The sequence below is a fragment of the Pleuronectes platessa genome, chromosome 7 (assembly GCF_947347685.1).
Source record: "Pleuronectes platessa chromosome 7, fPlePla1.1, whole genome shotgun sequence".
Lineage (NCBI taxonomy): Eukaryota > Metazoa > Chordata > Actinopteri > Pleuronectiformes > Pleuronectidae > Pleuronectes > Pleuronectes platessa.
This window is the reverse complement of record NC_070632.1, coordinates 24,273,007-24,296,024: the sequence shown is the minus strand read 5'-3', so window position 1 is coordinate 24,296,024 and position 23,018 is coordinate 24,273,007. Positions and strand designations below refer to the sequence as shown.

Genomic DNA, 23,018 nt, shown 5'->3' with positions numbered 1-23,018 from the left:
GGATGAAATATGTTATATAAATATAATATATAATAGTATATTCATGAGATTTTTCTCATGAATCTGGTCATGAAACACAGTATAATATGTATTTTGTATGTACAGAATTGTAAAAATGACATGATTGTGATCCTGAGGTAGAAGGAAAACTGAAAACTATGAAAGTGGAGGCCTTCATGTCTCCACAATCTTACCTGAACCGTTTCTTTATCAATTAGAAAGGCATTCATGAGTTCAGTGTTGATGAACATAAACTTTTATTTCTCCGTGCATCATTATTCACAGTAGGATTTGCACTGCCTGAAACAGATAAGTGTTGTGTGACAAGTTCAATAAGATATTGTTAAAAAGTGACATTTCATGTGAAATTAAAAATCTGATATTTCAGCATAAAGTGAGAAGAGTTGCGATGATTCTGTGAGTTCAGGTCTGTGACAGATCCACCTGAAACGACAGACATCAATCATACGTTAACCAGGTACAACAGATCTTTAAACAAAAACACAAAGTTATGGGAGCTCTGGCCTTATTTGAGACTGATACATTTGAATCCTTTTATTATATTACATTACATTATATTACATGTAATTTAGCTGACGCTTTTATCCAAAGCGACTTCCATTACTGCATTCAACATCTAAGAGATGGTGTGGAAGTTTATTATTATCTCATCTACATAAGCCAGATATTTTAATCGTCAAAAAATAACAATTTTAATATATCTTGTGCTATAGGGCATCTAAGTAAATTTTGAACCACAAAGATTTAGATGCAGCTTTTTTCCCAAAGAGAATAAAAAAAAAATCATATGTTCCAACAACAAATGGCTTCGGATGTTTTAATCACAGGATGTGAATAATAAAGGAACTAACACAATAGTCACTATTACTTTGAACAAATGAATGATAACTATTAATCATTGATTGCAATTAATAATTGATAATGTATTCATTATGTTATATACATATTATTAATATATATTATACTATCCATATTATTTTATTCAAAATTGTGGTGACCTAGGGTAACTTGCTGAGCATGAACATCCTTTTTAATAAGTTGAGTTTTTGTTACTCAATAGGATATTGCAAGAATTCCCAACTTACTATTATCAAGAACTACCTGAGCCCGGTTGCCGTAATGAGACAGGTTTGTCCCTACAAACACATTTAATAATAAACAATTATCATACTCATTCTAATGAAGTTGCAAATGAATAAAGTTAACTACTTTCACAAACTGTGTCTTATTCTCTAGGTAGAAATTTGGCCAACACTTTTATCTCATCAGCTCTCTTCCCAGAAGCTCCCTGAGTGATTTGTCTTATCAAACAGCAGTGAAGAAGGCAAGCTATTTATAACCTGAGTGTCAAGGAATTCACAGAGGGACAGAGACTGTCTGCCGACAGCCGGCACTCACACTGAAAGGGTCTAGAGGCTTTTGGAGGCTAAATTATGTCTGTGATGCTTTTACTCAAGCAAAACAAAATTCCTTCAAATGGTTAATGGATAAGTCAGCAGCAGGAAGTCTTACCCTTTTTAAGGACCCGATGCTGCTTCCACGAATCGCCGCCATCAGGTTGTCACGGCTTGACCTCGGCGGCGGCATCAGTTGTGATGGTTCAACTTGTGTCTTTTGCAGTGATGGCTTCAAAGCGTTTTTCAGGTCTTTGAGAATATCAGCACTCTCCTTTTCATTGGCACCATTCTTGAGCTTCTTTGACTTGGGCTTCCTCTGGTTTGACTGACCCTTTGTGCTGTTGGAACCTTCGTGCTGCTTGACCATTTCGGCAATCTTCCTTGTTGATGGGTCAAGGGATGAGGAAGGAGGATTTCTTTTCTTAGTTTCAACAGTCTTCGAGGATTCTGACTGCATTTTTAGTGGTCTGTTATCGGTAGATGGACCAGAAACCTGTCCAGACACCTCTGGAGGACTTTGTTCCTTCTTCTGTTGAAGCCTCCTCTGTCTCTGTTGGTCCTGATTGCGTGTCAGGATACTGGTTGCCGTCATCCTAGGGCCTGGGAGGTCAAACTGGTAGCCCAGCTTCAGCAGTGTGGTGTTCTCCCGCAGCAGCTGGACCATATCCATCTCCACCTTACTCCCACAGATGTGCCTCTGGTTGTGAAAGCGAAGCTCCACCAGCGTCCTGTTGTTCTGCAGTGCTGCGAGAAGAGACAGGATGCCTTGACCCGACACAAAGTTGGACTCGATGTTCAGGTTTTTAATGGAGCAGTTCTCTCTGAGCATCTTGGAGATTGCGAAAGCAACACGATCATCCGCATGAGTGTTGGCAAGACTGAATACATGCACATGTGTGTTTGTGCACAGTGCTTCAGCAAAGCGAAGCAATGTCTCCTGGGAGATATCTTCGATGTTGTTGAGGTTGACTTCATCCATGGCAGGATTGTCTCCCAGAATCTGCTCCAAAGCTTTGTCGAGAATGGTGGGGTTCCCACTCGGTCTGTCAGAAGGCATGTCCAGGTTTAGGTCTGTGGTTTTAGTCCTCAGTTCACCCCTTGACCCATTAGAAAGACTGTTATTTTGAGGACATTTACTTTTGATTGGAGCCTCCTTTTTACACTCATCTTTCTTTTCAAACTCATCTGCCTTTGTATAATTTGATCCAACATCACTGCAGTGGCCATTTTTATTTGAAATTGTATTCCTGTCATTGTCCTGAGTCTTGCCACATTTGCTCCTGGTCTCTGACACTCGCTTCCCCCTTCTCTCATCTGGGTAGCCCTCCTGCAAATGATAACAAGACAGGAAATTAGCTCGAACTCTGACATTCTCGAGCCTCTGGCTCTTAATTACTGTAGGAACCCTGTCCAGTATTGGCAGACAGTCATTAAAGTTGGCATTTCTCAGACAGGCTATGTATATTTTTAGACAATTTTCCAGCAACCATTTAAATAAACTGGACAAGTGACATTATACACAAAGTATTATAAATAAAATTTCAGTGCATTTATGTTGAGTTTAAAATGATCATCGGCCTACTAATTCCACAAACAACTGTGTCATTCTGTATGTGGAACACATATTTTGTGAACCGTTAAACTTGTCAACTTCATGCTTTGCATATCTATTCTGGTCCTGGGAAGTGCAATGTCAAATTTGGTGCAAATTTAACATGTGATACGTTCAATATTAATACAATTAATTAATAAACAGGCCACCACTGCTCTGTAGTAGTCAGCGTGAGTGGGGCAGTGGGGCCTCAGTCTGTAGACCAGGTGTGAACATATCTCTCTCTACATCCTCAGATAAACTACAGCAGTGGCCGTCGGTCAACATGTATTTCACAGTCAGACTGTCACACAGACAGACACTAACAGCAGAGGTGCTGAGCTCTCTCATGGCAACAATTTCATAGAATCACTTCCTGTTTGGCATTTTGTCTTCAAAGAAAAGAAATAGATTTTATTTTAAAAAGTTGTGAACTTGGGTCTGAAGATTGTGTTGATTCGTTAACACACCTGATGTGTTAGCAACATGCAATTCATCAGTTCAGTGAATCATTTAAACTTATATATAAACCACACATATGACCTGCAATAAAGCAGTTTATTTTTATGTAAAACATCAATTATTAAACAATAAAAAGTGACTTTATTTAGATGATTGGAGAACTGTTTGAGGAGGACTCATTAATGACAAGGAACCATTCTGAAGTAGCTCCAGAGCATCAACACTTGACGAGCAAACAGCCCATTCCAAGTAGTGGTAAAAAGCAAAAAGCTAAACCAAAACCAAACGAAAAGCAAAACCACATTTGGTTTTTGCACAAGATTACACTGACATGAATCAGGAAGATGTAAGGTTTGGCATGAGATGTGTATTTGAGCCTTCCACTGAATTACAAAAAGGGAAATCCAGATTGATGAGATCCAGCCAGAAATGCTAAAGGCTCTGGGTGTTGAGGGGCTGTCATGGTTGACACGCCTATTCAACATCGCGTGGGAGTCGGGTACAGTGCCAAAGGAGTGGCAAACCGGGGTGGTGGTTCCCCTGTTCAAAAAGGGGGACCAGAGAGTGTGTACCAATTATCGGGGTATCACACTCCTCAGCCTCCCTGGTAAAGTCTACTCCAAGGTGCTGGAAAGGAGGGTTCGGCCGATCGTCGAACCTCAGATTGAAGAGGAACAATGCGGTTTTCGCCCCGGACGTGGAACTACGGACCAGCTCTTCACTCTCGCAAGGATCCTGGAGGGGGCCTGGGAGTATGCCCATCCGGTCCACTTGTGTTTTGTGGATCTGGAGAAGGCGTATGACCGGGTCCCCCGGGAGAAACTGTGGGAGGTGCTGCGGGAGTATGGGGTAAGGGGGTCTCTCCTCAGGGCCATCCAATCTCTGTACTCCCAAAGCGAGAGCTGTGTTCGGGTCCTCGGCAGCCAGTCAGTTTCGTTCTCAGTGGGTGCTGGTCTCCGCCAGGGCTGCGCCTTGTCACCAATCCTGTTTGTGATATACATGGACAGGATATCGAGGCGTAGTCGTGGTGGGGAGGGGTTGCTGTTCGGTGGTCTGAGGATCTCGTCACTGCTTTTTGCGGATGATGTGGTCCTCATTGGATCATCGGCTTGTGACCTTCAGCACTCACTGGATCGGCTGGCGGCCGAGTGTGAAGCGGCTGGGATGAGGATCAGCACCGCTAAATCTGAGGCCATGACTCTTAGCAGGAAACCGATGGATTGCTTACTCCGGGTAGGAAATGAGTCCTTAGCCCAAGTGAAGGAGTTCAAGTACCTCGGGGTCTTGTTCGCGAGTGAGGGTACTATGGAGCGTGAGATTGGCCGGAGAATCGGAGCAGCGGGGGCGGTATTGCGTTCGCTTTACCGCACCGTTGTAACGAAAAGAGAGCTGAGCCGCAAGGCAAAGCTCTCGATCTACCGGTCGATCTTCGTTCCTATCCTCACCTATGGTCATGAGGGCTGGGTGATGACCGAAAGGACGAGATTGCGGGTACAAGCGGCCGAGATGAGTTTTCTCAGAAGGGTGGCTGGCGTCTCCCTTAGGGATAGGGTGAGAAGCTCAGTCATCCGTGAGGGACTCGGATTAGAGCCGCTGCTCCTTTACTTAGAAAGGAGTCAGCTGAGGTGGTTCGGGCATCTGGTAAGGATGCCCACTGGGCGCCTCCCTTGGGAGGTGTTTCAGGCACGTCCAGTGGGGAGGAGACCTCGGGGAAGACCCAGGACTAGGTGGAGAGATTATATCTCAACACTGGCCTGGGAACGCCTCGGGATCCCCCCGTCAGAGCTGGTCAATGTGGCCCGGGAAAGGGAAGTCTGGGGCCCCCTGCTTGAGCTGCTCCCCCCGCGACCCGACCCCGGATAAGCGGATGACGATGAGAGAAATCCAGATTGTCAGTCTTGTACAGTGCCTTGCATAAGTATTCACCCCCTTTGGACTTTTCTACATTTTGTCATGGTATAACCACAGATTAAAATTTATTTCATCGTGAGTTTATGTAATGGACCAACACAAAATAGTGCATCATTTGGAAGTGGGGGGAAATATTACATGGATTTCACAATTATTTACAAATAAAAATCTGAAAAGTGTTGAGTGCATATGTATTCACCCCCTTTACTGTGAAACCCCTAACAAAGATCTGGTGCGACCAATTGCATTCACAAGTCACATTTGCAAGTCACATAATTAGTAAATAGGGTCCACCTGTCTGCAATTTAATCTCAGTATAAATACACCTGTTCTGTGACGGACTCAGAGTTTGTTGGAGATCATTACTGAACAAACAGCATCATGAAGACCAAGGAGCTCACCAAACAGGTCAGGGATAAAGTTGAGGAGAAATATGAAGCAGGGTTAGGTTATAAAAAAATATCCAGAGCTTTGAACATCTCTCTGAGCACCATAAAATCCATCATAAGAAAATGGAAAGAATATGGCACAACCGCAAACCTACCAAGAGGAGGCCGTCCACCCAAACTGAAGAGTCGGACAAGGAGAAAATTAATCAGAGAAGCAACCAGGAGGCCCATGGTTACTCTGGAGGAGTTGCAGAGATCCACAGCTGAGGTGGGAGAATCTGTCCACAGGACAACTATTAGTCGTCTACTCCACAAATCTGGCCTTTATGGAAGAGTGGCAAGAAGAAAGCCATTGTTGAAAGGGATCCATAAAAAATCCCGTTTGGAGTTTGCCAGAAGCCATGTGGGAGACACAGCAAACATGTGGAAGAAGGTGCTCTGGTCAGATGAGACCAAAATTGAAGTTTTTGGCCTCAATGCAAAACGCTATGTGTGGCGAAAACCCAACACTGCCCATCACCCTGAGCACACCATCCCAACAGTGAAACATGGTGGTGGTAGCATCATGCTGTGGGGATGCAACTCTTCAGCAGGTACAGGGAAACTGGTCAGAATAGAGGGAAAGATGGATGGAGCCAAATACAGGGAAATCCTTGAAGAAAATCTGATGCAGTCTGCAAAAGACTTGAGACTGGGGCGGAGGTTCATCTTCCAGCAGGACAATGACCCTAAACATACAGCCAGAGCTACAAAGGAATGGTTTGGATTAAAGAATGTTAATGTCTTAAAATGGCCCAGTCAAAGCCCAGACCTCAATCCAATAGAGAATCTATGGCAAGACTTGAAGATTGCGGTTCACAGACGGTCTCCATCCAATCTGACTGAGCTTCATCTTTTTTGCCAAGAAGAATGGACAAACCTTTCCATCTCTAGATGTGCAAAGCTGGTAGAGACATACCCCAAAAGACTTGCAGGTGTAATTGCAGCGAAAGGGGGTTCTACCAAGTATTGACACAGGGGGGTGAATATGCACCCAACAGATGTCAACTTTTTTGTTGTCATTATTGTTTGTGTCACAATAAAATTTATTTTGCACCTCCAAAGTACTATGCATGTTTTGTTGATCAAACGGGAAAAAGTTTATTTAAGTCTATTTGAATTCCAGTTAGTAACAGTACATAATGGGAAAAAGTCCAAGGGGGGTGAATACTTATGCAAGGCACTGTAAATGTCAAGTTCTTAGATCCCACATTTTTCCAAATGAAATTGGACAGTGTGTTATTAAACCTTTACTTCCTGGTGAAAACCTAGTGTTCCGGTCACACCTCCAGTCATAGTGTCTTAGTCTCCAAGCCCGAGCTGAGAGAAAACTGATAAGATCACTATTCTTATGATTCTCTAGAGCCACAGAGGACATACACATTCTGTTTGAAACTGTTTTCACAGGCTGAGTAGGATTAACCATCACCATATCAACTGATCTAAATATGAAAACATTGTTTTCATGAGTCTAATTTTGGCAGGGTTGGACTGTTTGGTAATGTCTTCTAAACATGTTCACTCTGGGTATTTAATCTGACCGCGTCTGTCTGCAGTTGGGTGCTGGTCAAAGGGGGTCGATGGAACAGCTGCTGAACCAGATTACAGATTTTCAGACTAATTATGTTTTTTTTATTGGTTGTTGATGCAACTTTAAACATTCTGTCTGCTTGTTTAAACAACAAAGTGTTTGACCACAGGTATTTTTGTATGTGATTTGATCTCTTTAATGTTTCCTTTTTTTCCATATAGATAATGGTTTCAGCTAATATCTCTTACATCTGTCAACACATCAGTGACACGAACTTTGTCCATGAACAGAGATTCAGCTGAAGGATAGCTTTATTTTTCGAACATCAAACAAAGAACGTGGATACTGAGAGAAGATTATGTGAAGTTTGTTGCCGATCAGCAGCGGGACTTTATCTGGCTGCTGACCTCCAAATGTAGAGTTTTGAGTCGCATCTTAAATGTATTTCCTCTTAGCAATAACACAACAATAACAAAAAGGAAGTTTTAAGACTAAGCTGGTTTTCAGCAGGGATGCTGCGGTTTGAACACCCTCTGTCAAAACATGCTGGCATGGTTCTTTGATGTGATACAAAAAACTTGAGTAGAGTATTTATTTCCCCCTCTCACCTGTCCAGGGATGGACTCCACCTTCTCATCCTCCAGCAACTTCTTGTTCTCGTCTTCCCAGTATTTCAACAGAGCCTCCCTGTCAAAGTTGCCCATCGGGGTTTTGGCAGTCTGGTCTTTCTGCCTCAGGCCGATTGGCACATTATCGTCAGGATCAAGGTCGGCCAGCTCCCTCTCCAGCTCCTGGAGCTCCGCAGAGGACAGCGTGGCGAGCAGCTCCTCTTCATCTACCTCCTCGTACTTCTTCAGCTCACTGTGGTACCCAAAGGTACTCATGGTTCAGTTCTGGTTTTAGGACCGTCTCAAGTCCTAAATCTCGAACTCCGTCTCGCCCTTGTACTTCCTATACTTAAGTGAATATTCCTTAAATTGTTCTCTCTCTCTGGATTTTGTTCATTGGCTCATCCTCCATAAGATTACTTTAGATGAGGGATGTTGTGGGTGGGTGGTGACTCCTTGTTCATCTACTGGTCTCTGCTGGCAGAGGACCCTGACAGGGAGAGAAGGGAGGGCTCCCATGCCTCCGACGTCTGTCTTTTTATAGTGTGTGTGTGTGTGTGTGTGTTTGTGTGTGTGTGGGTGTGTTGGTGGGGGGGTTGATGAGATAGGCTTACTGCAGGAATGTGAGCCCTATGGCCTGCAGTGAGAGCTCATCAGTGACTCGTACGCCAAGGAAATGAAAGGAGCAAAACTCTGCGGGGAGACATCGGAGATGGAGCTGTGGGGCGTTATGTAACATGGCACAAAAACAAGGTTGTGGTGTTGTCAGGGAAACCCTTGTTCTCCCAGAGGAGGGTGGGATTAGGTACAGTGCAGCTCAGCCAGGTGCTGACGAGGACTGTTGATAACACCAGGACACAACAACATCCAATCAGATGGGACAGAATGCAGTAATAATCCTCATCTTTCTTATGGTGGAAGGAAAGAGAACACTGACTGATTTTGATGTTCGCTTTAACTAAAGAGAGTGGGAAGTGTGGCAGGTTTAACAAACTGAGTTTAACCCTGATCAATGACTTAGTGCAAACAAGATGGGTTTTCAGCACCAGAACAGCTGATCTGAGCTTCTTCAATCAACTAAGTTTATTAACTCATCGATGAAGAATGCTCAGATACTATTAATCACTATGGAAACTGATAAATAAAGAGCTTCCATTTTAATCTGGTGGAGCAATGTGTGGCAGTGCACATTTATTTTTTATTTTATTTATAATCATGCTCACTCATGATCTGGTCATGATGTCCCGTCAGTGTGACCGATCACACCATGAGAAATATGTTTTTATAGATCCAAATGAGTGGTAAATGTTTCAGTGCAACTGAATCTGACCATCAACTGAATGTCCAGAGACAGACAGTTTATGGATTTTATTCTGAGCTATTTTGGTATTGTTTCTTTCTCTCGTTGATTAAGGGCAGAGGAGGCCACACCTTGTTAAGCACTATGATTAATTGTAAACTATTAGACGCATGTCAGTTACAAACATGTATTGCTATTGTAAAATGTGATGTCCACACCAGCTCTAATGATTCTGTTTCACGAGGCAATGCATTGGCTGACCATGTAGCTAAAATATCTAAATATCTAATTCTGAACCTTGGGTTGTCCCTCATACTGCTCATAGAAGCACTGTATGAATGTGTGTGTGAATGGAAAGAAACTCTACTGTAAAGTGCTTCCAGTGATCTGCAAGACTATAAATACAGACCATTTTCTATTTAAACTTAGAGGAGCACCTGGACAGGACACACTCTGATCGGAAGAGACATGATCCGATAGCAATTCCCTCTGATCACCCACCTATTGAGCAGCCAAATGCCCTCCGAAATGGGTGCAAAGGGATGGCAAGAGCATCATCAGCCCCAGACCTGGACAGTGTCCCATATCATTTCTTGTTGAAATTAATAAGAGTGGCATGGGTGAATCCAATTATACCCAAAGCTTGGGGCAGAGCTGAATCCTCAAATCAGCCAATTCCAGCCCATCAGTCTCCTCAATGTAGAAGGCAAGATCTTCTTTAGTGTCATAGCCCCAAGGCTGACAAGCTATCTAGTGAAAAACAAGCTGGTTGATAAAACCAGTTAAATTCTGTATTTTACAATGATACAACTGTTCACATGTGTAGGAGACGAGCCTCTATTCAAGCATCTGGGACAGTTCTCTAACTTACAACCTAATGCTTCCTGTGTATGCCGGCATGTGCAGACCGAGTGTAGGAGTGGTCATATGATGAGTGTTTTATGGACAGGGAATAAAATTGATACAAAGCCAAAACACTGGTGTGGACAGAGATTTGTTTTAGTTTGAAATGACAGTTTGGTCATGAAAGGTAAAGCCTAAAATTACCCGTTTCCTTCTTCCTGAGCGCTTCTGTTTTTATTTTATTGGCTTTAATCCTATCATATTTAATCCTATAATCTTATTTTCAGGACACTTTGGCCCCTGCAACAACACTGGTGACCCAGACACCTCACTGACATCAAACTCTGAAGAACTTTACATCATGTGTGAATTGGAATCTACAAGATACACAGTGTTTATATCTTAACTTAGTGTCCCCGCCTAAACCCACGCACACACACACAGACCACAATGCTATTTATAGGTGTCATCTGTTCCAGTGTATTTAACGTGCAGACCATTCCACTGCACCTAATGGAGAGTTGTGTCACTCTGCTCACAATATCCACAGCTAATGACAAACAACGATGACCGAGCAGTTGTATGAATATTTAATGTGTAATTATAATTCATCTGATAACAACAATGTTTTCAGTACAGAAATTAGTCCACATGCTGTTAGACAACAAGTCGAAGAGAAGCAGTTGAAATAATAAAGTCCTGAGAAATGAAATGACTGACGGCTTAACTGGCAGAATGTGTCACAATTAAAATGTCATAGCTGCACTACAGAAAGTACTTTATATATTAAAAAAAGCCTTCAGCGTTTATTTTTTAACTGGTTGGAAATAATTTCACTGAATTAAAAGCTCCAGATTACCATAATCAATAATCATTGCTGATGTGCATGGACTTCCTGCAATCAGCACTGAAACCAAAAAGATTGCAGCTGACAGGTCATACACAGAGAGACTGACATAAACTTACATTGTTCAAGGAAAACTTCATTCAAATGGCTAACAAAGTAAAACACAACTTTTAAAGGCTGTTGTTTTTCAATATTTTTCTTCTTGTCAACAAATCCCATGAAAACCAATAAAGTTTTTATTTGCTTTTCAAATCTTCCTGACCTCCTTAAAAAGATGTTGTGGCTCACTGGGACCTAATGATGACTAAATATTTTTTTTAAACTGATCTCTGAAGTTTATTGGCAAATGTTCCTTAAACACAAGGAAATTGTACAATAACAATAGACTACTTTTAATGGTTGATTAATCCAAATTTAGTGCATAAGTGAATATTTGTGGTCGCACTGAGGCAAATAAACTAGGCAAATAAACTACTAAAGTAAATTGAAATATCCTGGAGGGTGATGAACTGATCAACATTATCTTGGACTCTTATAGGAAAAGAAGTACCACATGTTTTGATCAGTTTTATATCACATATCCATTTGAAATCAATAATATGGGCACATGCAGCACATGACCTGAAATGTTTCCAAAAACAAACACCAGTTTGCTTTTGATATTTACATTTTCTGTAAAAAAGTCACAGATAAGTCTGTCACAATACTCACATTTCAAATATACAAAGTATAATATAGTATATATCTTATAATAGTAAAATAGTTATATCCTCTGAAAATAAGCGGTTCTTATATGATGTGTTCAGGGTCCTGATTGTAGAGATCAAGTTCCTGGTACAGTATGAAGCTCTTCAGTCGGGGAGGGAAAACATGTGAGTTCATGATTTCAGGATTATTGAGTCTCTTCAGTGTCAAACTCCTCCTAATCACGAGTCTGCACAGGTGTCTGAGGAAGCGAGGACTGCCTGGAGAGCAAGGTTACAGAAAATCATTTTACTCTTTTTAATTCTTACTGTCAAGAAACACACAAGTGAGAGTATGAAAAACAGAATGATAACATCACCAGTGGCTTGTTAACACTGGGCACTGGGGCGCTGCCCCCTTCAACATCCTGAGAAAAGACAGCCTATTTACAATGTTTTGATATAAATTAATTAGGTGATAATAATTTACTTGTACAATGCTCCTGGTAGACTGTAAGCACCTGTGAGTATTCAAAATAAATTGTTTTTAAATTGTATTTGGCTAATTTCTGTCTAAATAGTGTAAAAATACTTCCTGGTGTGGGGCGCCTGGTAAATGACGGTGAATGTAGGTCCTTAAACTTTTGGTAACCATGAGACTGAGGCTTCTCTTTAAATGGTTGTTGCAGATTTTGCACTGGACACAGCTCTCTGTGCCCCAGACACTCCCACTTTTATATACAGCCAATTTTTTTTAAATCTAATGTGATTGGTCGACCTTCAACGCCATATCGGGTACATCCGCCATCACTGAGTTATTTCTGCTGCGATTCGGCAAAGATAGGGAGATTTCAGGTGGGACTGCAGCAAATACGGTAATTTAATTACAAAACACCCTTTCACAAGATAAAAAGAGGATAAAGGTCTACAGGTCTGCTACTGCCCCCTTCAGGTTGCATTGCACATTATAGCTGCAATAGCAAAGTGCTATAGAGAGAAGGCAACATACTGATCATATGATCTATTCTTGGAGTTTTACCAGTGGTGATGCTAAAATGTACAGAGAGTGTCAAGCTAGCAGTAAACTCTCAAGAGTTCATCCTCTGAGGATCAGGAAAAGGCCTCTTGTGATTAATTAAGTTAGTTTTCACAGTGTGATGTTGCATCTGCTTGTTTTTTCAGCAGGTTAGTCTGCATTTCCTGATACTTCATGTCGTAACATTATGAGTGAACTCACTGAGGATTTCACATATTTCAGGCCACTCTCTCTGTTTCTCCAGGATGAGGGTGAGCTTGGAGCAGATGTGGACGTGGCTGACGTAGTCCAGCAGAATCCGGACCACGTTCCCGGACAGATGCATGAGACAGCAGAGACTCATGAACTCACAGAACTGGAGAAAAACAGACATTCAAATTTGTTGTGATTAAAGATTGTTGGCATAATCCTTCATTCCAGATTTCAGATTTGGTGGATTTTGCGACGAATGACATGCCCAAGCTTTAGCTTTGACTGAGTATAAGACCAAGGCCAAATAAAGAGGGACATTTTAGATTTTGAGAATAATGTTGTAATATTATGAGATTAATGTTGTAATATTATGCGAATAATGTATTATTATGGGAATAATGTTGTAACCTAAGGTGAAAAAGTAATCATATTTTAAGAAATAATAAAAAACATTTTGAGGAAATAAACATTTTGAGGACAACAGCCAGAGTTTCACTCCATCTGGAACTTAAATTTGAATTTCATTGTTTCCTGTGAAACTATAAAACACCCTCGGATAACATTTCATTTAACCAATGATAACCTTACAATCGACCACTAACAAACATTTCCTTCTACAAAAGAAGCAAATTCCTTTAAGTCTGTGTGTTTTTTTCTTCAGAATAGACAGTTACTTGCACAATCTTTTCAAAGTCCTAATACTTATGACTGAGAGGTACTGATGAGCCAAAATATAAAGTGAGACTTATATTAAAATATAACAACATTATTGTAACAAAGGCGAAAGCTTTTTTTTCTGATAATCCCCCTCTTAAATGACATGTAGTCATCAAAAATTGACTTTATTCTCATACATTTGACCTTTTTTCTATTGAACAACTTTTTTTCATAATATTACGACTTAAGTCTCGTAAAATTACAATTTCATTCTCATATTATTCAGGTTTTTATTAGTTTATGCATTATTTATACTGTACTGTCAGACATGAAATGTTTCATGCTTCTGGTAAAATGGTAAGTACAACCTTTGCTGATGTTTGTTGAGACAAGACAAGCTCTTTATCTGTTTCCAATCTTTCTGCTAAGCTAAGCTAACCACTAAATGCTGATGAGATTACTCTCACAGGAAAGCAGTTAAGTGTATTCCCCAAAATATGAAACTACAAGTAATGTCTTTCACTCACTGGTATTTTCCCATCCACATCGTCAGTAGCCTCAAGACTGGTGTCGTGGTGACAGTGAAAGCACCTCTCCACCTTGTAACCATTGTTGAGCAGCATCCTCATCATCACTTCATCCTTCAGGCAGTACTGTAATGCCGTAGGAAACACTGTGTCGCTCACCACCGTGAAGTAGCAGTTCACGTCTGCTTTGGCTGCCAGCAGCAACTTGACAATCTCACAGCGCCCGGACCTGACTGCCACCAGGAGGCAGCACAGCGGGTCCAGGTTCGTCCTCGCTCCGGCAACCAGAAGGACTTTGGTGGAGTCAACATCCCCGTTGGAAACGGCACAGTACAAGGCACTCCTCCTCATGTCCCGGTAGTTTTCTGAGTTTCTGGTGCTCATACGGTAGTTGACATCGAAGCCGCAAGCCAGCAGGAGCTGCAGGCAGCGTCTCTGGCCACCCTCCGCTGCTGAGTGGACTGGGCTCTGGCCTGCTTCCTTGATGGCTTTCTTAGTGGTCAGAGGTATCAGCATTTTCAGAGCACTGGAGCAGAAAACATAGGTTGAATTAAGCTATAAGAGCCAATCAATAAGAGTATTTAAAGGCCTGAAGTGAACAGCATTTAAATTGGCAGAGTTTATTGAAAGAAATCCTCCATCACTAGGATCAATGAAGCGTCCCTTTCCACCTTCGAAAGGCTCTTGAAGATTCATCTCTTAAGAGAACAGCTCCATCCCTGAAACACCTTAACATGTCCGACCAACACTTTTTTTGGTGCACTTCTTTACCTGACCTACCTCATTTAATTCTTAATTAGCAAATGTTGCACTTTTGAAAATGCTTAGTGTTGTCCCTAGTTGTAAGTCCCCGTGGATGAAAGCATCTGTCTAATAAGTAAATGTAATGTTTATTGTGAAGATCTGCAGAAGGTTTTCCCTGTGACACTTTATAGTTTGACCAACCCTTTAAAGCCCAACTTGTGTCCCCTCCAGGCGGCTGTGTTCATTATAGCCCAAAGTCTGACAAAGTTTTACAGAAGATGCTCACTCGTAGTGTCCGGCATATGCTGCCTTGTGGATGGGCAGGTGTCCGGTGATGCTGGGCAGGTCGGGGTTGGCTCCGTTGTCCAGCAGCAACTGAATGCAGGCAGTGTTTCCTGATCCGGCTGCATCCAACAGGACACTTTCCCCATTTAAGGCCTGAGAGTTCACTGTGCTGCCTGAATAGGGAAGCCAGATTGAACAGGACAGGACATTTTTATCTAAAACTGGAGACAGGTTTATAGAGAGGAAGTTGATTCACTGTTAATGTACAACTCCAGTGCCCATTCTAAACCTGCCTGTTTGGAATGTTCTGTTCTCTTGACCTCTGGTATCTTTTCGGAGCTACTGTCACAGTTCCTCTGTGCCTCCAGTGCCCCTCCCCTCTCGTTTCTCCTTTTCCACAGGTGCTGTACATCCCGGTGATGACCCGGCTCTCCAGGCGCACCTGCACCAATCAACTCCGGGCTTTATCTGCCCTGGCTGTGCTGCGAGTCATCGCCAGTTCGTCCTCGTTACTACAGTGGTAGTTATTCGTTCTCGGCTCAGTTAACTATCTCTGGATTAGAACCCTGTATTCTAACCCCCGTGTCTTTCCCTCTGTGCGTCAGGAATTAACCCTTGGACCCTCGTGTCTTCCTTAACCCTGAAGATCTCACGGAGCTCTGAGCCGTCCTGACTACCACCACCCTGAAGATCTCACGGAGCTCTGAGCCGTCCTGACTACCACCACCCTGAAGATCTCACGGAGCTCTCAGCGGTCTTGTCTACCACCACCCTGAAGATCTCACGGAGCTCTCAGCGGTCTCGTCTACCACCACCCTGAAGATCTCACGGAGCTCTCAGTGGTCTTGTCTACCACCACCCTGAAGATCTCACGGAGCTCTCAGCGGTCTTGTCTACCACCACGCTGAAGACCTCACGGAGCCATCAGCGAACCCGCAATTCTGTTCTCTCCTACGATCAATAAACATCCTTGAACGCACCACCACCGTGCTCTGTGTTTTGACTCTGTTCCAGGGTCCCTCTCGAGACCTCAGGTGTCACAGCTACTTCTGAATCATTTCTTGTCATTAGTGAGTCCTCGTCAGTTATATACAAAAAATGTTCACTTTATGTTGTTTGTGTGCTGGACGTTGTGTACAGAGCTTTTCATAAACAGTCTATGGTGCAGAGCAAAGATAGAAAACGGTGTGTTTATCCTATCTTTATCCTACCTGGTTACACTTTATATCAATGTTTTTCTTAAAGCAAAACTGAATTTGCTTTATTAGTGTCCACGTCCGGCTTTTATACAAGTTGAATGTTGTTTTTTCATATATTGCATGTCGCTATTTCAGAGGACTGTCAAGCTTCGAGAAAATCTTCAGACCCAAGTTCACGCCTTTTCAAAATAAAAACCCGGTAATTCAGCCCAATATAAAGCAACAAAACAAAAGTTGTGATTTCTCTTTGAAGAAAAATTGCCAAACAGGGAGTGATTTTAGGAGGGATGTGTCCAAGATGGAGCTATGCCCTGGCAACTCCTGTGAATTTCATGTCTTTGTCAGTCAAATAGGGTGAGATCAAAATATTCAAATCATCAAAATGATCTGCAGGAATTTTGACACGTGATTTGACCCTGTTGTTAAACATTGCTGCAGGATGTAGAAGAACACATGTTCAACTCAGTTCACAGGCTGAAGGCACACTGCCCCGCCCCTACTGACTGCAACAGAGCACTGGTCGCATGTTAATTAAATTTGTATTAGGATAAGTACTGTATCGCAACTCTGCAATGCAGTTTTTCTGGCATTTTAGAACACGCATACAAATTGTGAAGCTGATCAGATGAACGGTTCACAAGATAGATGTTCCACATACAGACAGACAGACAGACTGACAGGAATTTATGGAATTAGTAGGTAGATTTCAATATTGGTATATAATATTTGGCATAGCAAGACTCCACAATTTCATCCTTATGTTTTGATCTGTATATTCATTCATTCACAGTCAAGAAAACGGCAGTTAAAACTGTCTTCACACTGACCGCAGTTCAACAGAATCTCAGCGATGTGGGAATGTCCGTGCTCTGCGGCCACAGCAAGCGGTGTCACCCCCGACACGTCTTTCTGGTTTACCCGCCCGCCGTTCCTCAGCAGCAGCATCAGGATGTCAGCGTTGCCGACTTTGGCTGCTTCATGCACGGCCGTCCACCTCTTCCGGCAAACCTGCTCCACCCATGCACCATGAGCCACCAGAGCGTGTGTCATCTCATATGAGCCGACCCTCACTGCTGCAAGTTGACGAGAAAGTTAAGAAAGTTTTGATCAGCAATGTTAATTTATCAGGTGACCAACCTTCAGAGAATTGTCACAAACCCTGCAGCTCTTCAGAAACTTTAATTCCCTCTTAACTCTGATTTTAGTTTGAAGTTGCACTTTTAATGTGAAAGTCTTGTTAACCTCTAAGCTAAATATATGTTGTTGCTAGCCAACTTACAACTACACCCCACAAACCTTTTTGAATTAGGTCAATACAGCCTTAACTACACTTGGGACAAACTTTACATAATTATCTCACTGGTGGTAAAGATGTATCTACATGTCTCATCCTGTCTACGCGTTTGTGTTCTTTACTGTATTGAGCATTACTGCTCTACAGTGTTACCCAGTAGCAGTGGTGACTCATTCTTGTTGTTGGTGTTGTGAGGCGAGGATCGGTGCTCCAGCAGACTCTTCACATTCCGCACCAGGCCGGCTTTAACTGCCAGTGTCAGTGGCGTCTCTCCGCCAACTGCAGTCCTCTCCTCCAGGCTGAGCCCCTGAGCTGCCACAACACAACACAATCACAAATAAAAATATCATATCAAAACATAAATACAGCACAAATAAAACACAACACAATCCCACAACATCACATCAAGGCAAGGGTAATGAAGCCGCAACCTACTACTCTATGCTGCTCCTTAATCCTGATTCAATTTATTCATATGATCATTTTCATTATGTTGTCATTTTTACTGGTTTAATGCATTTGTAAAAGTATGTAAATTGGTGTTGGTATGTTGCTGTATACATACAGTATATATATATATATATATATGTATATATATTCTTCTGAGTATACATATATATATATATACTTACATATTTGCTAAACAGTTTTATGTGGTTATTAGTGTTTACTCTGTCAAATGTTTATTACCCCTGTATTTATCTTTCAAAATCCAATAAAGAATGCATCTCAACCAAGATCACAGGGGAGTTGAACATGTACATTCCTAGTGTTGCTGTCAGACTGACAGCTATGTTAACCTGGCAGATGAGCCAGTGAGCTGTGGACATGTAACTGCTGTCTGATCTCCAGGGTAAGAGAATGGAAGTGACATCACAGGTTATTTGTGACCAGTAGGACAATTGAAATCAGCTGTCATCTGCTGGACACCTGCATTGTTTGAAGCAGTCTGTGGGTTAATGTTATTTCAGGCAGCCATTGTTTTGGTGATGCCAGTGGTCTCAGCTGCATTCAACATTATGTGATCCAATGTTACCTTCGCTTGTCATCTTTACTGCTGCCAAAGTGGTAATTTATGTATTTGTACACAAAAAGTACTGAAACCGTTCACATCAAACTTGGTGGTGGGATGGGAGAAAGCCCAGGAGAGGAGATATTCAATTTTGGTTTAAATAAAATAAAATCATTGGTTTTTGAGTTGAAAACGAAATAATATGACTGTACTGAGATCAAACATACACAGGTTTAACATAGGCTCAAAATGCCACTCCATGTTTCCAACGTCTTGGACCTTGCCAAGCCGACTCAACCGTTTCTAACATCTGTACGTCATAATATTTAAAGCCCTCTAACTTAATATGGGCTGGCTCATTATCTAACTGGGGAAATGGTGTTCTTAGACAAACTGTGTCTTATTCAAGGAGAATAGGTTTATTCTGTAAGGGGAGATAGGTGCCTGCAGCGCCCACACACACACCTGGGTAGAGGACATATAGTGATGGTGTGTCGCTCTTCTTTTATTGGATACTTGTTCAATGGTAACTACATGGCTTTACAATTAATTTGAACATTCGCTCACTTTAACCTTCTGAGAAACGTTATGTAAGCCTCTGTCCCCACCCTCTCTTGCACTTGCATTTCCTTGGCTCAGAGAGTTTCAGGCGTAACTGAGGTGGCTAATAGGTGGAGCTGATGTGACTTGGGACACACCAAATATTCAATTCAGGGGAATCTGGATGGGAAAAGTCGTCAACTTCTAAAGAAACCTCTTTGGTGGGGGTGCACAGAAATGTTCTGTTGCCTTCCATTTTTGATAGCCTGAAGATGTCAAGACAATAACACCGTCACTCTCACATTTCAACAAAGTTATTCAACCATATGGCAGGCAGTTCAGAGAAAGTCTAGTGGCCTTATAGAGCTGCTTGGATGTCAGTGCTCTGACACAATGATCACAGGTTCAACTGATCTGCAGCTAATCCTGGTATGTGGTGAAGCTACATACATGTATCAGGGGAAACGCACACAAATCGCTTCGTAGCCCGCCATGATTGGTCAGATGCCTTTGTACTAAGAGAGCTAACAGAGATGTCATTTACATTACATGCAAACAATTTACAGTTTAATTACCATTTTATGAGACGAATGTTTCCTCAGAATCATTAGGTATCCCACCAATCATGGAGGGCTAATCAAGCGTTTTAGCCTTTGATGTTACAGCACATTTCCTGTCTGGTTCCGTCTCACTGTTTCCAGCAACAAACAAGTCATGACTGATCTGCTGCCCTTTGCTGCTATAAGATTTATATTGAGGAAAAAGTTAAGTATTTGTTTTCTCGTTATTAGAACATTTTTATTGTCACAAAACGATATTTATTTTATTCTGTACTTGCAAAACAAGTGTACATCATATCAGAATATGTTGCACTTACTACAATGACACCCTTATGATAAACTACAGCGTGATTATTATATCAAAATTGTTCATTAAATGCATGTACTGTATATATATATACACAAATACAGGCTGACTTCTACAGAGAAGTTCCCTTGTTTATAAATTATTCGGTAGTATTGAATACATCGCGTGTCCAAATCGCACCAAACTCGACTGCACTTCCCACGACCACTAAGAATACACATGCTGAGTGTGAAGCCGATTAGATGAATGGTTCACAAGATATACATTCTACATAAATAAACTTTTGTTTATTAGTAGAGAGATTTCAATACACTACATTGTTTTTATTGGCATCACAAGATGGACAGAGGTTTGTGGAAAGAGTAGGTTGATTGTACTGTTCAACACTAATAAAAGTGTAAGGCCATACAAAGAAGCATTTAATTACATTTTAAAGTAGTTACTTTTAGAAATTATTAAAATGGTCCAATAAATGAATCAAATCTGAGCTTCTACTGAACAAATGTACTTACATGTCAGGACAGTCTCCAGAACCTCCAGAAGTGGTTGGGATGCAGCCCGGTGGAGGGGAAGCCAGCCGTGACAGTCCGGCACGCTGAAGGCGGAGGTGTGGCTCAGCATCTCCCTCAGCACCGACACCTCACCTGGTTACAACGGCAATGAGAACACATCACAGGGATTTCCGGAGAGAGAAGAGGCAAGAAACAGAAACTTCCAGGCATGTTGAACAGTAATCCAGTTACAACTGGATAATAAGCTTGAACACCAACGCCAAGGCAAGAAGGGTATGCTACCTGAGGAGGCTCAGTTCCTTGAGTGTCTGCAAGAAGATCCTCAAGATCTATCTATCTATCTATCTATCTGTCTGTCTGTCTGTCTGTCTGTCTGTCTGTCTGTCTGTCTGTCAATCTGTCTGTCTGTCTGTCTGTCTGTCTGTCTGTCTGTCTGTCTGTCTATCTATCTACTCTTTACTTTCTGCATTCAGCCATCAGCTCAAATGTACATGTCTCTGTCGTGATGGTGGATGTGAGTGTAGTGTCCGGCCTACCTTGCTCAATAGCAGCCAGGACTCTCAGATTTTCCTCTGTCGCCGCTGCTAAACTAAAAGCAGACGAAGCACAAGATAGTTTGTTTTGTTGTTTTTTAAGGAGTGTGGTGGTTTGGATGTGGCTACAATACCTGGCTGCAGATTTTAGAAAGGCATCCTGGCAGGAGTTTTGAATACTCAGCTGGACGATGTAATCATTCAGCTCCTCTTCACCATAATCTTCATAAGTGTTTATCATTCTGCAGGAAGTAAACATGATTCCAGCTCATACATAACTCAATTGAGGTCTATTTCCCAAATTCTTGATTTTGTTTAGATTTTCAAAGAAAGACAGGGGGTTGGGCATTTTTGAGCTTATTGACTACAAATAATATTTGATCACTTGGGGGGGTCACTGTCCTTAAAGCTCTGGTTTGGTCCCCATCAAAATGTCAAGTTTCATCTTGAACCACATTATCTCTTTGCAGTGTCACATTAACACAATTTTAATGTTACTGTATTCAACATGACATATTAGTCAATTACTTGACTAACTTTATTTAAAGGTGTTATTCTGTGATATCATTATATTTTTTGCAGAGGGTGGACAAATCAAGAGAAAGACATTGACTCACAACAACCCAATGCTGGTTAAATCAAAACAGAAAATCAAAACTATGTTTATCCATTCACCTCAAATGCATGAATTCCAATTACATTGTTCATTGTGTTGTTTTTGCACAGCAGGTCACCCAAGCATGCAAGTACGTTAAATTTGTCCAGGGGCAAGCATGACAACTGAAGAATGAAGTCTCCACTAATCAAGCCCAATTCAAGTTACTTTTATCGGCTTTAAACTTCTGTTCTTCTAAACTCTTCTACTTTTAAAGTCCTGATTTTCAAAAATGAATGCCAAATGACATTTTTTACACTAATAAAATAAAGTAGAACCTAGTAAAGGTAATATTACAAACACTCAAAACACACACAGAAAAATGAAAAAACAAGGATAATGGATGGCAACAAAACGAGTAGCATTAGCTTCCACACCTCCAAGTGTTTATGTTACTGTTAGCAGACAGAAAAAAAACATAATTACTCTGAAATTAATTAAGTCCACTGACCACCACCCTCAGCCGTTAATTTTCATTCTGACACAAGCATCCAGCTAAAATGTATCTGTTGAAACCAATACCTGAATGTCTTTGCATAAAAACCAAAAGATTCTCACCTGTGAGGTGTGTCAGCAGCACTCTCTGATGGAAGAGACTGTTCTAGTGTTTTTGTATGTAGGTGTGTGCCTGCAGAAACAAAATGAGCGGGCATTTGGGGCGACACCTGGCCACTTAAATATAGACGGTTTTCGTATTCTATTGTGTGAGCTAAGCCGGGTCTTTGCCGTGTTTGGCGGGAATCCCAATCCCACAAGCATCTGGGGCTTAGGCCGTGGACTCATGCAGCCAACAAGTTTGCCGCTGCCTACAGGTTTAATGGAAGGCAAAATCAATCAGTTCTATTTTTCTTACACTGCTTTGTTTAAGAAATGTGAGCTGATGATTGGCTTGTTATATATCGGCCGAGTTTAAGTGAGGGCTGCAGGAAAACAGGGCGATCAGCCCACAGCACTGGTCCATCCGTGCCTTTCATGAGGCAACAGTTTTGTGATTGCTGGTGCTATTTATTTATTTCAGAGGTCTTTTAAGCATCGATACAATCCGCACAATAAAGAGCACCTTTTTTCAAATGAAAAACTCTTCAATTCAGCTCGATATAAAGCATTGAACGAACAATACTATAACAAAAAAAATGTGCTTTTACTTTGAAGACAAATTGCCAAACAAGAGGCGATTCTCTGAATGTTTGTGCCATTATGGAGAACAGTCAGTCCGAATTGATTATCCAAATGTTCTGACAGTAGTGTTGACCTGTGTGACAGGTCAACACATGGGCCCTGTCCTCCTGCTCTGCTGCTTGCTGTATGATCTCTGGGATCCAGCAGATGTCCAGCAGCAGATT

General features: G+C 41.7%; 2 protein-coding genes across 3 annotated transcripts; both read right to left on the bottom strand.

The window, feature by feature from the left end:
- Positions 1-233: 233 nt before the first annotated feature.
- lmod2a (leiomodin 2 (cardiac) a) lies at positions 234-8,468 on the bottom strand. 2 transcript variants are annotated; one of them, XM_053427083.1, is made up of 3 exons: positions 7,950-8,468; positions 1,534-2,745; positions 234-444 (listed from the first exon to the last, which is right to left on the bottom strand). In XM_053427083.1, exons 1-3 carry the CDS (start codon positions 8,223-8,225, stop codon positions 424-426), a joined length of 1,509 nt encoding a protein of 502 aa, XP_053283058.1. In that variant the 5' UTR covers positions 8,226-8,468; the 3' UTR covers positions 234-423. The 2 variants fall into 2 exon arrangements, with proteins under 2 accessions (XP_053283058.1, XP_053283057.1); XM_053427082.1 differs by lacking the exon at positions 234-444 and having other exon boundaries at positions 1,019-2,745.
- A 3,260-nt stretch (positions 8,469-11,728) lies between these two features.
- asb15a (ankyrin repeat and SOCS box containing 15a) lies at positions 11,729-21,261 on the bottom strand. The gene is made up of 9 exons (XM_053427445.1): positions 21,155-21,261; positions 21,024-21,076; positions 20,488-20,619; positions 17,710-17,874; positions 17,090-17,335; positions 15,065-15,236; positions 14,035-14,560; positions 12,860-13,013; positions 11,729-11,904 (listed from the first exon to the last, which is right to left on the bottom strand). Exons 1-9 carry the CDS (start codon positions 21,259-21,261, stop codon positions 11,729-11,731), a joined length of 1,731 nt encoding a protein of 576 aa, XP_053283420.1.
- Positions 21,262-23,018: the final 1,757 nt, after the last annotated feature.

Coding starts and splice junctions, on each gene's coding strand:
- lmod2a (XM_053427082.1), bottom strand. CDS start 8,225: ATGAGTACCTTTGGGTACCACAGTGAGCTGAAGAAGTACGAGGAGGTA. Junction 2,746..7,949: donor TGGAGTCCATCCCTGGACAG/GTGAGAGGGGGA, acceptor TATCATTTGCAG/GAGGGCTACCCAGATGAGAG.
- asb15a (XM_053427445.1), bottom strand. CDS start 21,261: ATGATAAACACTTATGAAGATTATGGTGAAGAGGAGCTGAATGATTAC. Junction 21,077..21,154: donor TTTCTAAAATCTGCAGCCAG/GTATTGTAGCCA, acceptor GTCTGCTTTTAG/TTTAGCAGCGGCGACAGAGG. Junction 17,336..17,709: donor TGAGTCACCACTGCTACTGG/GTAACACTGTAG, acceptor GTCAACTTGCAG/CAGTGAGGGTCGGCTCATAT.